The sequence below is a fragment of the Myxine glutinosa genome, chromosome 4, assembly GCF_964187855.1.
Source record: "Myxine glutinosa chromosome 4, kmMyxGlut1.1, whole genome shotgun sequence".
Lineage (NCBI taxonomy): Eukaryota > Metazoa > Chordata > Myxini > Myxiniformes > Myxinidae > Myxine > Myxine glutinosa.
The window spans coordinates 195965305-195983401 of NC_136264.1; the positions used below are offsets into that span (position 1 = coordinate 195965305).

Consider the following 18097-nt stretch of genomic DNA (forward strand, 5'->3'; position numbering starts at 1 on the left):
GAAGCTATCTCTGAGGGCCTTTCACTCACTCACCGCAGGCAGGTAGGTGGTCTTTCTGTCTTCTACCGACTCCTCTCCGGCCTTGCTCCCCCAGCTCTCTCTGTGCTCTGTCCCCCAAATATTCCTACAGGTCGCACAAGATCTGCCAGCAACCCTCTGATGGTTAAACTGCCGAAATCTCGGCTCTCTGCTCACCTTCACTCTTTCATTCCTCTTTTCTCCCGCCTGTGGAACAAACTCCCACACTCCATTCAATCCCTCTCCTCCCTCCAGGTCTTTAAAACAGCTGTTCACCACCATCTCTTATCTTCCCCCATCCATAACCTTGATCTTTTCTACCCCCACTAATTCACCCCAGATCCACCTTGTTTGAAATTCCAACTTATTTCCTGGAAATCCTGGCAGTGTCCATATGTTTATACCTCTCCCACCCCCCCCCCCCTTCACATGCCTCCCCCCCTTCACATGCCTCCCCCCCTTCACATGCCTCCCCCCCAAAGCCCTCTCCCTCCCACAGATCTCTCGATGTCTCCATGTCTCTCGGTCCCTGCTCTCAAATGTTGTGTTTGTGTCCTTCCCCCTCTCTCCCCATCTTGTCTACCGCTCCCGATGTTATTTGTTTTATGTGTCTGTTTGTCTTTCTGTGTGATTAATGTTCGCTCTTTCACGAGCCTCGATCTTGTATACAAAAAAAACAAAAAAAACAAAAAAAAAAAACATGCATTTTAAGGTCATTTTCCCAGCTAGAGCGGGGGTTAGCCTTGCGGTCCCCATGACAATCTTCTCCATCTTGCCCTATTTTCTGCATCTCTCATTGTTAACCCCCTTGCCCGCATTTCTTCTTCCACCATCTTTAGCCAAGTCTTTCTCGGTCTTCCCCGTCCTCTACTTCCTTCTACATTAACTTCCATCACTCTTCTCAACCAGTCACTTTCATCCTTCCTCAACACATGACCAAACCATCTCAACCTGTTCCTCTTCACAGCATCAATCACAGGCAATATTCCCATCATCTTTGGCAATTCATCATTTGTCTTCCTCTCTCTCAGCGATACTCCGCACATCCATCGAACCATTCGCATTTCCACCCTTTCCACCCTTTCCACCCTTTCCAGCCTTCGTTGCTACTCTACGTTCATTACCCATGTCTCGCTCCCATAAATCATAACACTTCTCACACATGCAGCATACACCTTTCCCTTCAGCTTCAGCGACACTCTCCTCCTCATCAGCACGCCATCATCAGCGTCCATCAGCACGCCTCATCACATACTTTATAGACGCACTCACATTCTACTTGTACATACTTTATAGACGCACTCACATTCTACTTGTACATACTTTATAGACGTACTCACATTCTACTTGTACACACTTTATATACACACACATTCTACTTGTACATACTTTATAGACGCACTCACATTCCACTTGTACATACTTTATAGACGCACTCACATTCTACTTGTACATACTTTATAGACGTACTCACATTCTACTTGTACACACTTTATAGACGTACACATTCTACTTGTACATACTTTATAGACGTACTCACATTCTACTTGTACATACTTTATAGACGCACTCACATTTTACTTGTACATACTTTATAGACGCACTCACATTCTACTTGTACACACTTTATAGACGTACACATTCTACTTGTACATAGTTTATAGACGTACTCACATTCTACTTGTACACACTTTATAGACTTACATATTCTACTTGTACATACTTTATAGACGTACTCACATTCTACTTGTACATACTTTATAGACGTACTCACATTCTACTTGTACATACTTTATAGACGCATTCACATTCTACTTGTACATACTTTATAGACGTACTCACATTCTACTTGTACATACTTTATAGACGCACTCACATTCTACTTGTACATAGTTTATAGACGTACTCACATTCTACTTGTACACACTTTATAGACGTACTCACATTCTACTTGTACATACTTTATAGACGTACTCACATTCTACTTGTACATAATTTATAGACGCACTCACATTCTACTTGTACATACTTTGTAGATGCACTCACATTCTACTTGTACGTACTTTATAGACGCACTCACATTCTACTTGTACACACTTTATAGACGCACTCACATTCTACTTGTACATAGTTTATAGACGTACTCACATTCTACTTGTGCACACTTTATAGACGTACACATTCTACTTGTACATACTTTATAGACGTACTCACATTCTACTTGTACATACTTTATAGACGTACTCACATTATACTTGTACATACTTTATAGACGCACTCACATTCTACTTGTACACACTTTATAGACGTACACATTCTACTTGTACATACTTTATAGACGTACTCACATCCTACTTGTACATACTTTATAGACGCACTCACATTCGATTTGTACATACTTTATCGACGTACTCACATTCTTTACACATACACGCACACACACGCACAATATAAAAACCGAATGGTTCCTTTACTTGTTTTTTTAATGACAATAAGTATATTGTTTGTTTTATTTTGATGTAGGCCAGCAAGTGAAACGCAAAGTCTCACAACGTTCAGATCTGGGTTCATCGGCATCCTCAATCTCCAGCAATAGCAGCGGTCGTGGCAACAGCAACAGCAACAGCAACAGCAACAACAACTTGGGCAACATCCACAGCAGTTGCACAGTCGCAGAAGAGCACTCTGTCACTGCAATTCGACCCTGTCTAAAGGTTCCATCCTCCAATACAGAAAGCACGATGGCTGCCTGCCCTGCACTGAAATGTGAGCCAAGTGGAAGTGCGTTGCAGCGACGCTTCCTCCAGCTTATGGGCCAAAGAACACAAGCACAGCAGGGGGTAGAAACCAAAATGAAGTGTGAGGAAGCGCTGGAAGTCGAGCTGAAACGCAAGGGGAGAGAATTTCTCCCTGCCCGTCGTTTCCGGTCTCCATTCAAAACGACTCGCCGCGTTAGGAGCCATTCTGGGGTACGTGGTCAAGTATCTGCGGACGCTAGTGAGGAAGCAGAACACCCGACGCTGTTGTCAAGAAAAGAAGACACAATTAATGCAAGAGGATCTACATCTGGACTGCCTAAAGTCTTGCCGGTGGCTGTCGACACAGACGGCAAGCAGTCTCAAAGGCCCCGTGGTCGCTTCCCGTATTCATTAAAGCTTGGTCAAACCTTTCGAAGCCACTCCAGCGACAATGTTCCTCGGTGACTCAATAACCCAATCTCCATAATGGTTTTTCAAAATGGACCAGAATGCAACTTTTCTTCTTGAGACATTGTGTGGTGCATGAGGACGCACGCAGTGGTGCTGGGTGTGTTTGTGCTTTTCGATGCGTTTTTGCCACTCTTTAATTTCTTCCAAACATTAAGAACCACGTCGAGGTTTTCGAGTTTATTTGTTCAAAATGTAAAGTTGTTCTCGATTTTTATTCCTTAAGACGACCCGATTCCTCATCGTTTTCCATCGAGTGTTCACCACCCAGTGTGACCCCAGATAGTCAGGTTCACTATGTTAACAAATATGATTTCGTTCAAAATTTTGGGAGATTAGCAAACCTGTACATTTTTGGAATCACCAGAGCATGGAGAATCCGAAAATCAATGTTGGCATTTGCACAGACACCTGCATGGCCGCCATTTTGGATTTTCAAAATGGCCGTCATAAAATACATATTTTGCGCGATCTCGGCTTCTAGTCAACCTAGAAACTTAATTATATATGCTAATCCTATGTTTTCTGGGTCAAGGAATCCAATAAAGGCCTCAAAATAGTGCTCAGGATTATAGAAAAGCAACAAAGGTAATTGTAACCCATTGTCTTTATATTTGTGATATAACTATTACATAATACATGATATTACAAGTCCTTTGAAGTTATAGGTATGGGTTTATAAAGCAAGAAAGCAGCCTTGTTAGTATCAGATTGAACTATAAGTCTGATACACAGGATCTACTAGGTCTATACCGTTCAGGAATATGCGGAATATTTTTTGTATCACAAACATTTGGGAATTCCTAAAAGTGAAGCAAGTGTTGGGATTAGAAGTCTAATTATCCCACCAATGGTTTTCTTGACCCAGAAAACATAGGATTAGCATATTTAATTAAGTTTCTAGGTTGATTAGAAGCCGAGATAGCGCAAAATATGTATTTTATGGCGGCCATGTTGAAAATCCAAAATGGCGGCCATGCAGGTGTCTGTGCAAATGCCAACATTGATTTTCGGATTCCTCATGCTCTGAATATTCCAAAAATGTATAGTTTTGCTAATCTCCAAAATTTTGAACGAAAAAACAGTGAACCTGACTAATAAGTGAGGACCCTCATGGCATGCAAACGTCTTGATTCTTCAGCTCATTCACTCGGTTTTCCTCACCACCACCATCTGAGTGCTACTTGCAGCAGCACAGGTTGATTCACTTTGTCACCAGTTGTGTTTTTATTTCTTGTGAAAACATTTTGTACAATACTTAATATTTAAACTGAACAATATGATTGCAAGTTGAATGGTGCATTGAGATGAAAGATTAAAAAAATCATCTTAAAGGTAAATGTGGAACACACCTCGTCACTTTACAAGACTACTTTAGGTCCAGGGCTCATCCTTCTTTCACATGCAGCACAAGGCTTTGGGGTGGCATCATTGGTCGAGGCTGATGCAGTGCCCTCTGTAGTTTTTTTTTTTTTTTTTTGTATACAAGATCGAGGCTCGTGTGAGAGCAAACATTAATCACAAAAAGACAAATTGACACATAAAACATAAGGTAAAGGGAGCGGGAGACAAGATGGGAAGGGTGAGGGAAGCTCACAAGTCCAACATTTCAGAGCAGGTACATCAGGAGATCTGTGGGAGGGAGAGGGCTTGGGAGGAGGAGACACGAGGTTAGGGCAGGAATTTTGAATTTGGCCATCCATGGTGCCGGCGATGGCTTGCCCACTCTTCACGAAGGAGGGGCTCTTGCTGAGATAATCTGTCAAACCATAACCCTTACTTCGGAGTGCTCCATCATTTTGTTGGATTAAAGTGTCATCATAGAGTGTACTCCTATCAGAAACTTCATACCCAAGGATGAGCAAATCTAGGCGTGACAAAATGTACCATTGAGCAGGTTCTTCGGATTAACTTGATGAAACTATTGTCTTCCACGGACCCTCCTTTTTACCACTAATTATCCCGTTACTCCCACAGAATTTTGCTCGGATCAACTTGGAACCATCTCGAAGGAAATTAGAACGGAACTCGGTAGAGCGCATACCTCCGCCAGGCTGAACGGTTTACGTTTTGTATCCCACTGATAGGCCTGATCTGGATTCGGACCTGAACCCAAATCGAATCGGCTTGTTTTTGTCACCTACCCAACTCATTCACCTCGTTTTGTCATAATCCATCCAACTTTTTGAAATATGAAAAATTGTGCTATACATATATAATGTTGGGTTTGCACCATCTCAATGGTAAAGAATCACTTTTAAAAGTTCTCATCTACAGATCTTCACTAAAATCTAATCAATTCGTACTTGCGACACACCCAACATGTTCACCACTAATTGCGTCCGAATCCGTATACAATATCCTGCTCACAGACAGACGGATGAAACGATAACTTCGTCAACCTTTGGTGGTGCCTTGTGTTAGCTTACCGATTAAGGTGGTTGGTTTAAGATCTCATGATATTGAGATTGAGCCCTTTTTATTCCATTTGAAACAGCACCTGGTGAGTTGCCTCACCTTGCCATCCTTCCTTGGTTGGCAAAATGAGTGCCAGCTTATTGGGGTAATAAGCATTTGGAGTATCCTGCATCGGAGTGGCGACACGTCCAGGATTGTACTCTTTCGCCAATGAAACTACATCGACAGCTCATATGCCCATCACGGCATCAAAGGAATGGCTATTGTTCTTACCTTCGGTGGCAGAGGTGATGAGATGCACATCGTGGTTTTTCCATGTGTGAGGTTCATGTCATGACCACACTGAGAGCGACAGCAGTGCAGTTGCACCACTTCTAGATGATCAAATAGTTAGTGAGGACTTGAGGCACTGGTTCTCAATCCCAAGTTTAAAAGTTCCAACCAATGAGGTCTTGACCCTGCCTGTACGACCAACAACTGGAATTACAACCAACAACTGGAATTACATGCACATGCAGCGTTTGTTGTAATCAGGATTCAATCCATTGCTGGGTTCTTCTGAAATCAACCATTTGCTGTGCTTATGTACATCTGGTGAATGAGTTGACTGCTTTTTGCTCACAAATTGTCCACTTGATTGTGAAGAAGTGTAAATGAAGCATCAGAAATGCAACTGGTATCCCATTGTAGTGTCGCCCCGGTGGTTAAGACCACGGGGTGATGGAAAGCCGAAACGGTCCTTGACTCCGAGGCGGAAAAGCCGAAAATTGGCGGTACTTTTTGGCGCGCGTGGGACGGAAGGCAGCGAGGTGCTTACCTGAACGAAGCACGCAGGGTTGTTCCCAAACCCACAGAACAAATAAAAACGCAACACATGAAATGCCACAATAATTAATTTAATGAAATAAAGCACAGCAAAATAAAGGTTAAGGTAAAATAAATATTCGCTACTTTGAGGGACTCTTCAGGCAGACACAAAAACACACAAGGGGAAAGATAACATAAAATAAATTGTTTTCTCTGGTCGGCCGGCAATCAGCTTGCTCAACGAGATCGTTGAATGAAGTCGGCAGTACAAGGTGGCCAGAAGCCGCTCGTGCAGGAAAAGCTCCAGCAATGGCGCGGAGTCGCTCTCCACAGCGCCACGTACGTGAGTTAATTCGTGCGAGCGGTCCTCTTTCGCTCCCTACTCTGTCCGAAGTGCCAAACGCCCCACAAACTGCCACTAACCCCTCCTCCTCACGATCGCAAAAGTTCCACACCGCTCTCACTCAGCACCAGCGTACCGAAAAATCACAGCCGCAGCCGAGTGACCCGAAAGACAAAGCCAGAGACGCCTTCTTCTTCCTCCCTCCTCCTCGAACCTTCTTGCTGTCTGACGTCACACCGACCAATCATCCTTTCTCTCTCGACTCACCCCATTCTCCCTTGACCAATGACGAAGCTCGGGGCATGGTCTGCCGGTTACGATAGTTTGGAGGCGGGGTTTATTTGCCCATCGACAAATGTTTGGGTCCTGTCGGCGGTGGTGAGGAGGGGTTTAGCCCGATCGGAATGTTCTGAGTTATGTCGGTTATTGTTGTTGTTGGAGGTGGTTGCATAGCGGGCCCTGTAGATATTTTAAAAACGTAGGGGAAAAACGATAGGAGCCAATCACATACTGGGTAGAGCTAACTTAACCCCTATCTAGATAACACTGTTCTACCCCCCCATGTGAAGACACAAACAACTTAAGCTCCAGTTTCCCTACTTAATACATCTAGGTGTCTCCTCCTCGTCCACAGTCCATGCTATACCGATACAATCCTATCTGTTCTATGGTTGTTCTATGACTGCGTAGCCAGGCTTGGATCTGCTGAGTGAAGGATCTGCTGTCCCCCTGTCATGTGACCAGATCCTCAGTTCTGATTTGTGGACGTTCGTGAGGTATTTCCCCATAGGTAGAATTTAAAAATAATAATTATGACATCATAAGGTACAGGTGCCATTTTGAAAAACGTTGCACCTCTATATCTCCAAAATCGCTCCATGGAAATCTGAACAGTGTGAAAACTTTTGAGGGTCATCTCGGGATAATTTGGTCCACAGAATGAAATCGATGACATCATAGGTCACGTGGATTTGCAGCCATCTTGGATAGAAAAATGAACTTTGTTTGATCAATACAAAACTTACATACCTTATCCACTACTCAGTTGGAGCGAGAGTGTAAATTTACGATGTCATAGGTCACGTGGCTGGGCAGCCATATTGGATTGCAGTGAAAATCTTTGAAACTCTTCTCTGAAACCGCTTAACTGATCAATGAAAAACTTTTATCTAATTGATCAACTACAGATGGGAAATATCAGCCGTTGGTGTGTGTGTGTGTGTGTGTGTGTGTGTGTGTGTGTGTGTGTGTGTGTGTGTGTGTGTGTGTGTCTGTCTGTCTGTGTGGCGCCATTTTTCTCAGCGAAGGCTGAACGGATCTTCGTCAAACTTTCAGAGGTTCACCAGTGAGTGCCTGGGAGTGTTTTAGGCAAAAACAAAATGTTTGAAAAAAAAAAAAAAGTTCGTTTTTTTTATTTAAAAAAAAATCGCTCTGTCATGCCGAAGCCTTTTTAAATTAATGGCAGTTATATACAAATACACATTCGCATAAATAAATACAAAACAATCATCAGACATTTGTACACATAATAAAACAATTCAGGAAGCAGTCGAAGTTGGTGGTGGGGCTTCTTCTTCTTCCTGAACGTCATCATACTCAAGCGTGATGAACGAGAAAGAGATCATGAGATCATGAGAGAGAGAGAGAGAGAGAGAGAGAGAGAGAGAGAGAGAGAGAGAGAGAGAGAGAGAGATATGAGACAACTTGGCGGTAGTTTTGGGGTTGGCAGCAGCCGATATTACTATGGAGGCTCCCAGAGTTACAGCACCTCCCGAAAGAAGGAATGTCAGAGCACTGGCCGAGAAGGAGACCGCCAGTCAAGTAACGGCTGGGGCAAGGGGTACAAGGGGTAGAGAGATGGTACGCGATGAGGTGAAGTGGTGCGAGGGGCGCGTGGAGAGAGAGTTGAGGCAGAGTACAGTTAAATTACAGGGGGGTATAGAAGAACTGACTTGGGAGGTAGAAAAAGAAACAGTAGGACAACAGGAATTAAGGGAACAAGTGGGAAAGAACACTGACATAAACATAAGTAACATAAGTAACATAACATAAGTAACATAAATTATATTCAACTAAAAGGTAAAATGATGATTTGACATTTGTGATGGATTCAGATTTGGATGTAATTGCTTTTACATTATACTAGGGCATTGCCCGTACTATATCTATATCTAAAATTATATCCCCCCCCTCTATTTACATGAAATGGTTTGGTCCAAAGCGAACGGCTTGCGAGTACGGTGACAATCCCCCCCCTCTATTTACATGCAATGGTTTGGTCCAAAGCGAACGGCTTCCGGAGTTTGGTAAAGAAATCGCCATCGCGTGCACAAACGCGCAGGAAAGCGAATGAATCGCAAATTCGGTTTTATTAGTTTTAAAACATAGTTTAACGCCAACATAGTTTGCAAACGTGAAATAAATGAATACGCTCTCAAATGTGCCATCCGAGGCAGAGTGTGTCCTCCACGTTCGGCACACGCGATCGTTCGCTGCTCTCTGATTGGTTGAATCGTTTTTTGGACATAGCTCGGTAAGTAATTGTCCGATTAATATGAAACCTTGAAAAGGCACATCCTCGGGTCCCCAGCAATATACCTGGCAAGTTAAAAGTATATCGGACCCGTGGTTGTCGAGAAACAGCGGTCACAGACAAACAAACGTACAGACGTACAGACGTACAGAGATTACTGGAATTATAGATAGATTTGCCCTCATTTCAAATACTAGGGCATTGCCCGTACTATATCTATATCTAAAATTATATCCCCCCCCTCTATTTACATGAAATGGTTTGGTCCAAAGCGAACGGCTTGCGAGTACGGTGACAATCCCCCCCCTCTATTTACATGCAATGGTTTGGTCCAAAGCGAACGGCTTCCGGAGTTTGGTAAAGAAATCGCCATCGCGTGCACAAACGCGCAGGAAAGCGAATGAATCGCAAATTCGGTTTTATTAGTTTTAAAACATAGTTTAACGCCAACATAGTTTGCAAACGTGAAATAAATGAATACGCTCTCAAATGTGCCATCCGAGGCAGAGTGTGTCCTCCACGTTCGGCACACGCGATCGTTCGCTGCTCTCTGATTGGTTGAATCGTTTTTTGGACATAGCTCGGTAAGTAATTGTCCGATTAATATGAAACCTTGAAAAGGCACATCCTCGGGTCCCCAGCAATATACCTGGCAAGTTAAAAGTATATCGGACCCGTGGTTGTCGAGAAACAGCGGTCACAGACAAACAGACGTACAGACGTACAAACGTACAGACAGAGATTACTGGAATTATAGATAGACTAGGGCATGCCCGTACTATATATATGCCCGTACTATATATCTATCTAAAATTATATCCCCCCCCTCTATTTACATGAAATGGTTTGGTCCATTCGCAACGCCAAAGCGAACGGCGAACGGCTTGCGAGTACAGTGACAATCCCCCCCCTCTATTTACATGAATGGTTTGGTCCATTCGCAACGACCACAGAACCCCCCCCCCTCTATTTACATGCAATGGTTTGGTCCAAAGCGAACGGCTTCCGGAGTTTGGTAAAGAAATCGCCATCGCGTGCACAAACGCGCAGGAAAGCGAATGAATCGCAAATTCGTTTTTATTAGTTGTAAAACATAGTTTAACGCCAACATAGTTTGCAAACGTGAAATAAATGAATACGCTCTCAAATGTGCCATCCGAGGCAGAGTGTGCCCGCCACGTTCGGCACACGCGATCGTTCGCTGCTCTCTGATTGGTTGAATCGTTTTTTGGACATAGCTCGGTAAGTAATTGTCCGATTAATATGAAACCTTGAAAAGGCACATCCTCGGGTCCCCAGCAATATACCTGGCAAGTTAAAAGTATATCGGACCCGTGGTTGTCGAGAAACAGCGGTCACAGACAGACAAACGTACAAACGTACAAACGTACAGAGATTACTGGAATTATAGATAGACTAGGGCATGCCCGTACTATATCTATATCTAAAATTATATCCCCCCCCCTCTATTTACATGAAATGGTTTGGCCAAAGCGAACGGCTTGCGAGTGGTGACAATCCCCCCCCTCTATTTACATGCAATGGTTTGGTCCAAAGCGAACGGCTTCCGGAGTTTGGTAAAGCAATCGCCATCGCGTGCACAAACGCGCAGGAAAGCGAATGAATCGCAAATTCGTTTTTATTAGTTTTAAAACTTTATTAAAACATAGTTTAACGGCAACATAGTTTTCCAACGTGAAATAAATGAATACGCTGTCAAATGTGCCATCCGAGGCAGAGTGTGTCCGCCACGTTCGGCACACGCGATCGTTCGCTGCTCTCTGATTGGTTGAATCGTTTTTTGGACATAGCTCGGTAAGTAATTGTCCGATTAATATGAAACCTTGAAAAGGCACATCCTCGGGTCCCCAGCAATATACCTGGCAAGTTAAAAGTATATCGGACCCGTGGTTGTCGAGAAACAGCGGTCACAGACAAACGTACAGACGTACAGACAGACAGACAGAGATTACTGGAATTATAGATAGATGTTGTTGTTTATTTTTCGCTTGAGCAACGCCGGGTACTCCTGTCCTGCTAGTAGTTTGATAAAAGAGACGTCATCGGCCACTGGTCTGGCAGCCATATTGGATCTAAGGAAAAAAACCTTAAAAAAAGAAGAGTCGGCTTGCACCAAGTCCTTCTCAAGACTGCGTAGGGTAAGTATTGTATGAATACCATCTTGTTACCTCCACCACCAAAGGTGGATGGAGGTTATGTTTTCACCCCGTTGTCTGTCCGTTTGTGAACAAAATATCTCAAAGTTGTGGACGGATTCGGACGAAATTTGGCAGAGATGTAGAGAATGTGACAAGGACGAAATGATTAGATTTTGGTGAAGATCCGGATCCGGCTACTGGAATTTTAAAAGTGATTCTTCACCATTGGGAGAAAATGGCCAAAAACTATACATAGCAGGATATGTCAAAAAGTTGTGGACGGATTTGGACGAAACTTGGTGGACCGGTTGGGTGTGTGACAAGGACAAATGGATTCGATTTTGGTGAAGATCTGAATATGGATTCGGCTTTGTGAAGTTATTTTATTTTATAAGTGATTCTTCACCATTGGGAGATAGGGCCAAAACGATACATAGCAGGATATCTCAAAAATATATGGACGGATTTGGACCAAACTTGTTGGACCGATTGTGTGTGTGACAAGGAAGAGTTTATTCTATTTTGGTGAAGATCCAGATCTGGATCCAGCTAGTAGTTTTAAAAAGCAATGTGGTTTTTTTTTTTTTTTTTTTTTTTTTTGGTATACTGAATCGAGGCTCGTGAAAGAGCTAACATTTATTTCACAAACAAATCAACCAGACAAACAAAACACACAAAAAGAGGGAGCGGAAGACGAGATGGGGAGAGAAGGGGAAGCACACAACCACAACATTTGAGAGCAGGGAGAAGTGTGGGAGGGAGAGGGCTTGGGGGCAGGAGGCGTGGGAGGGGGAGGGCGGGGGGGAGAGGTATAAAACACAAGGGGACCGAAATTAGCGGGTTTTTTTTGTATACTGAATCGAGGCTCGTGAAAGAGCTAACATTTATTTCACAAACAAATCAACCAGACAAACAAAACACACAAAAAGAGGGAGCGGAAGACGAGATGGGGAGAGAAGGGGAAGCACACAACCACAACATTTGAGAGCAAGGAGAAGTGTGGGAGGGAGAGGGCTTGGGGGCAGGAGGCGTGGGAGGGGGAGGGCGGGGGGGAGAGGTATAAAACACAAGGGGACCGAAATTAGCGGGTTTTTTTTGTATACTGAATCGAGGCTCATGAAAGAGCTAACATTTATTTCACAAACAAATCAACCAGACAAACAAAACACACAAAAAGAGGGAGCGGAAGACAAGATGGGGAGAGAAGGGGAAGCACACAACCACAACATTTGAGAGCAGGGATAAGTGTGGGAGGGAGAGGGCTTGGGGGCAGGAGGCGTGGGAGGGGGAGGGCGGGGGGGGAGAGGTATAAAACACAAGGGGACCGAAATTAGCGGGTTTTTTTGTATACTGAATCGAGGCTCGTGACAGAGCTAACATTTATTTCACAAACAAATCAACCAGACAAACAAAACACACAAAAAGAGGGAGCGGAAGACAAGATGGGGAGAGAAGGGGAAGCACACAACCACAACATTTGAGAGCAGGGCGAAGACTGTATTCCATCTGGTGTACTGGTGTACTGTATTCCTCTGGTGTACTGTATTCCATCTTACTATACTCTTGGAAACTCATTCTTCAAAGGAGTCAGTGGGCTGGTCCAAGGGGACCAATCGGTGCTCTGACCGTGGCCGTGCTCCCTTAAATAATCCAGGCAGCAGAGGAGTAAGGAATGTTTGGTTCCCAACTTGTGTTGGAGGGGATGGGGGTACAACCATTGTGGAGAGGCATCCCCAATAGTTGCCCATTTAGGAGGTTGTTAGCTAAGCTTGTGGAGTAACTCATCGGATAGCCAACTGGATTGGAAACTGGCTTTGTGATAGGAACCAAAGAGTGGGAAGATGTCCAGATAGGAAGATATAAGTAGGGGTACCTTAGGCCCCTGTCACACATAGGTGGATATTTTGGCGACTACTGGCGATCAAGATTTTTCGGCGACTACTGGCGATTTTGGGCGGTCAAATATGGTCAGGCGGCAGTATGGCGACTGCAGGCGGCCACATTGCGACTGCATTGCGACGACGCCCCGAGTGGGATGGCGACTGTTGAAGATCGACGACGACTGCATTGCGGATGCACGGCGGCAGCGTGACGACAGTCTGGCGGCTAGATTACGACCGATGGCGGATCACGGCGACTGCATTGGGCCCGGATGGCGGTTTACTCCGACGTCCGCAAGACTGCAATCAGACCGCCGGCGATTGGAGACGATTCACACAACTTTTAAAATCTTATTTCTCTATTTTACATTTCACTTTATTCATTTCAATGATGTATGACATGAGGCATAAAGATGTTTGATGTACAATAAGAAAGTTAATAAAGATGTATCATTGTAATGTAATAATCAAACTTTTCTGCAGGAAGAGAGAATGGAAATAAAGTCCAACAAATTATTTCCACTGGTCCCAAGTCCCATAAATAAAGTTTCCAAGGGACCAAAGTCCCAAAAATAAAGTTCCCAAAAGTCCCAAGTCCAAACAATAAAGCCATATCCTTGTCGGCACCACAGGACCTCACTCCACGGAGACCCTCACACCATCCTGTCTTGCCATGGAATCGTGGTATGTCGTAATGCAGTCGCCAGGCAGTCGTATCTCTGTCGCCAATGGCCGTAACTCGGCCGCCACTAGTCCTACTGCTGTCGCCGTCAGTCTCCCATAGCCGCAGGGGAGACGTGGCAGTTCTTCTGTAGTCGATATGCAGCCGCAACAGTGTCGGCCCGTAGTCGGGAAGATGCCGCAGGAAGGCCGTATGGCATTCGCATCTCTGCCGTGCTAGCTGGTGGGGCGATTGCGGAAGACTATGAGCGACTGGGTTGCGGCCGCTTTACGGTCTTATTACGGATACCGACGACAGCATGGCGGTTCCATCACGACAGCATGGCGGATCTTTTTTGAGGACTGAGCGCGCCGTTTTTAAACATTTAAAAAAATATTTGGCCCCTTTGCGGCTCTTGCTGACCGCAGCCGACCTGGGGAGGATAACCACGACTACAGAAGACCGTCCATTACGGTTTCATTACGATTGTCGGCGGGTGGTGGCGATTATTCCAGTCGCCAGTAGTCGCCGACAAATCCGCCTATGTGTGACGTAGGCTTTAGGGATCAGTACTGGGACCATTATTATTCATAATTTACATCAACACAATGATTTGGACAGTGGGGTTAAGAATAGGCTTTTCAAATTCACAGATTACATTAAACTTCAAGGTAAAGTAATAGTAGAGAGGAGGATGATCAGATTCAGGAAAATCGAGATGCTTTCATAGATTGGGCAAAATATTGGCAGATATAGTTTAACATAATAAGGTAATGCAAGGCCATTGGGATGTTTAAGAATAGGGATTGCATGATACAAGGGGCAGTCTTGGAGCGTGTCACACAGGAGAAGGATCTGGAGGTGGTAATATACAGGGTGAATCAAAAGTAGCGCCCGCGCCCGATTTCTGTTTTTTCGGCTGTCAGATTCTTTCTGGGATGTCATGTTGTTAATAATTGTCTTGCAGATTATTAATTTTCTTAATTTATTAATTTTTGTTTTTGTTTTGCAGGTTATTGCTGAGAGTTTGGAAAGTTACTGAATTTGCACCAAATTGAACCATGAATTACCTTTCAATGAATCAACGCATTGCGGCCGTGAAACATTACTACAAATGTAATGAACAACCAACGATGGCGGCACACCGTTTGGCACAGGAATTCGATATTAACCCACCCCAGGGAAGAAACATATGATTGATTGTCCAGAAATTTGAAGCAACAGGGTCGGTAGCCACTGCAAAGAAGTCCGGTCGTCCGAAAACGGCAACGAATGTAGCTAAGGCTGAAGAAGCCATCAGGAGACTGGAACAAACTCCGCAAAAGTCAACTCGCCGTTTATCTACAGAGTTGGAAGTGAGCCAATCAAGTGTTATCCGTATCCTTCACCAGAAAAACTGGAAACCTTACATTCCACGCTTACTGCATGCCCTTCATGATGGAGATGACGACCGACGTCTTCAATTTTGCGGAGAGTTCTTAGCTAAACTTGACGAAGAGGACACAATGCTAGACAACATCTGGTGGTCAGATGAGGCATGTTTTAAGCTTAACGGCACAATTAACAGACACAATTGTGTCTACTGAGCTGCGGAGAACCCAAGAGTGACAGTTGAGAAGGAGGTAAATTTACCTGGCGTGATAGTTTGGGAAGCCATATCTCCATTAGGGATAATTGGACCCTTTTTCTTTGAGGGATCTGTCACTGCAGAAATTTACCTGGATATGCTGCAAACCTTCTTTTGGCCCAGGGTACAAGATCAGGACTGTTATTTCCAGCAAGATGGAGCTCCACCTCATTATGGATGTCATGTTCGTCAGTGGCTTGATGAAAACTTTCCCGGAAAGTGGATCGGCCGCCGCGGTCCGATCGAGTGGCTGGCACGCTCCCCAGACCACCTTCCACCTCCAGATTTCTTTCTTTGGGGGCTCATGAAAGACCTTGTTTATTGTGAAAAGCCTCGTACCATTCAGGAATTGAAGGCTCAAATCACTGAAAAGTTTGAGGAAATTGATATCGAATTCTGCAAGCGTGTGTGCCACTCTGTGCCTGCTCGGCTGCAATTGTGCATCGAGCACGAGGGAGGGCACTTTGAAAATTGCAAGTAAAACAGCTTGGTATACTTCCGAAATAATTTTCCCCCGAATAAATGGTTAGATAAACATGTCATTCATTTATTTATACCTTCTTGTACACTGTAATACAAATGTCAAACAAACAATCAACTGACAGAAATATATATGTATAGACAGAAATTGGGTGCTACTTTTGACTCACCCTGTATATGGGGGACAGGGTAAGCAAGATAATCTTATCTCCTCAATTATCTTGAGTTCTAGTTGACTATTGTTTATATAGCATGCATCATCATATGTCAAATTCCATACTGAACTCCTTTCGTTTCATATGGCTCCGATCAACCAATTAAAGGTGACAGCCAACTTTTTGAGATATGTTACAGATAGGTGCCGTCATGGAAAATGGCCGCCAAAAGGATGTTTAGCTGTGGATCCCAGACATCCATCACATTTTTTTTTTTTAGACATTCCAGGTACTAGGCTAATTGAAAAACACAGTGGTGTCTTGCCATTCTTTTTGGTAGCAAACCTCAATTTGACACCTATCTCAAGCACTATTGGCATCGGCCATTTTACTTTCAAGTAACGATGCTGATTGGTTGGATTAAGTAATGGCTAGAGGAAAGGGGGTTGTTGTGAAGAAAGGCCATCAACCTGCAAGTGAGTGCAAATGCTGCTGTTGCCAAATTAGTGGAACTAGCAGAGTACCCGCCCTACGGGTGATCTTGTTCTCAGCATGCAACACGTTCTTCTGACACATATCTTTATTTGGGCGGTGTATAGGCAACTGACAGCTCCCTCAATCGCTCCCGAAAATAAATAAAAAAACAACCCTGGATTACGTGCATGAAGCAAAAACATGGCTACTGCTTATAATTAAAAACACCTCTTTGCACTGGAAAACGTGGGGACAGGAATACTGTCATACTACTGTCAGGGTTGGGAACTTGTAATACCCACTCCAAACTGAAGGCCCATTTGGAAACTGTGTTTCTAACACCCAAACTAACACCCAAACACGATACACATTTACATAGATAAATTTGTACCCCCTCACTTTCCCCCAAAACCACCGGCAAAGATAAAAAAAAAATACCCCTATACACTAAATTGGGTCATACTGAACCTATATAGGAAGTCTGGATGTAATCGGGCCAGAACTGTAGGAGTAGCGCGACAAACAAACAAACAAACACCGGCCCATGAATTATAGTAAGCATTAGTGATCAGTTCAAAAGGGTCCCCAGACAAACAATGTAAACAGGAGGTCAAGAAGAAACTCCGAAAAGCAATGACAACCTGTCCAGAATCTTTGTCATCGTTAGACCATTTTTCCCTTGAGAAAATGACATCCTACCAGACTTTCTCCACCACCTTAGCCGGCTGGCAAGACCTGCCTCCAGCCATCTTCTCAACTGTTAGGGAGACAACTATCAGGGACACCTCTGCGCAGTGGTTGTATCCCCCAACGCAAGTCGGGTGCCAAATCTTCCCCAGTCTTCCCTGCTGCCAGGATTCGTTAGGGCAGCACTGTCATGGTCAGCACTGCATGCTATACAGCAGCAACAACAACAACTGTTATGGAGGCTGGCCACATCCCCCAAATTTGGCAAGAGGCAATGGTGATAGCTCTGGGCAAACCAAGAAAACCAACCAGTTGCCCCTGGGAGGTACAGGCCCATCTCCCTGCTCTGTACAACTTAAGCTGCAACTATTGGTGATGCCTCTTTGCGCGAGTTTGTACCCTCCAATGCAAGTCGTGGGCCCAAATATTCTCCACTCTTCCCTGCTTCCTGGATTAGTCAGGGCAGCGCGGTCACAGTCAGAGTGCCGATTGGTCCCCATGGACCGACCTACCGCCTCTTCTCTCTCTCTCTCCCCCTCTCCCTCTTGTGGCCCTGGCTTTACAAAGGTAAGAGTACACCATCTTAGATGTGGGTCGCTCCCAGGAGATTGATCGGCTATATCAGTGCCACAGGCCTGTTTGAGCAGAA

The 18097-nt window shown here is 44.3% G+C and overlaps 2 protein-coding genes across 2 annotated transcripts in view; one reads left to right on the plus strand and one right to left on the minus strand.

Annotated features, from left to right (window-relative positions):
* The window catches only part of LOC137425607 (rap guanine nucleotide exchange factor 6), a 159485-nt gene extending 154921 nt beyond the window's left edge, over nucleotides 1–4564 (plus strand). Inside the window, exon 26 of the mRNA XM_078776842.1 lies at nucleotides 2542–4564. Coding sequence (XP_078632968.1) covers nucleotides 2542–3221 — 680 coding nt within the window. The 3' untranslated portion in view covers nucleotides 3222–4564. The remainder of the gene's footprint in view (nucleotides 1–2541) is intronic.
* Nucleotides 1–18097, minus strand: part of TSEN2 (tRNA splicing endonuclease subunit 2) — an 841321-nt gene that overhangs the window by 500091 nt on the left and 323133 nt on the right. The gene's annotated exons all lie outside the window — the stretch shown is intronic.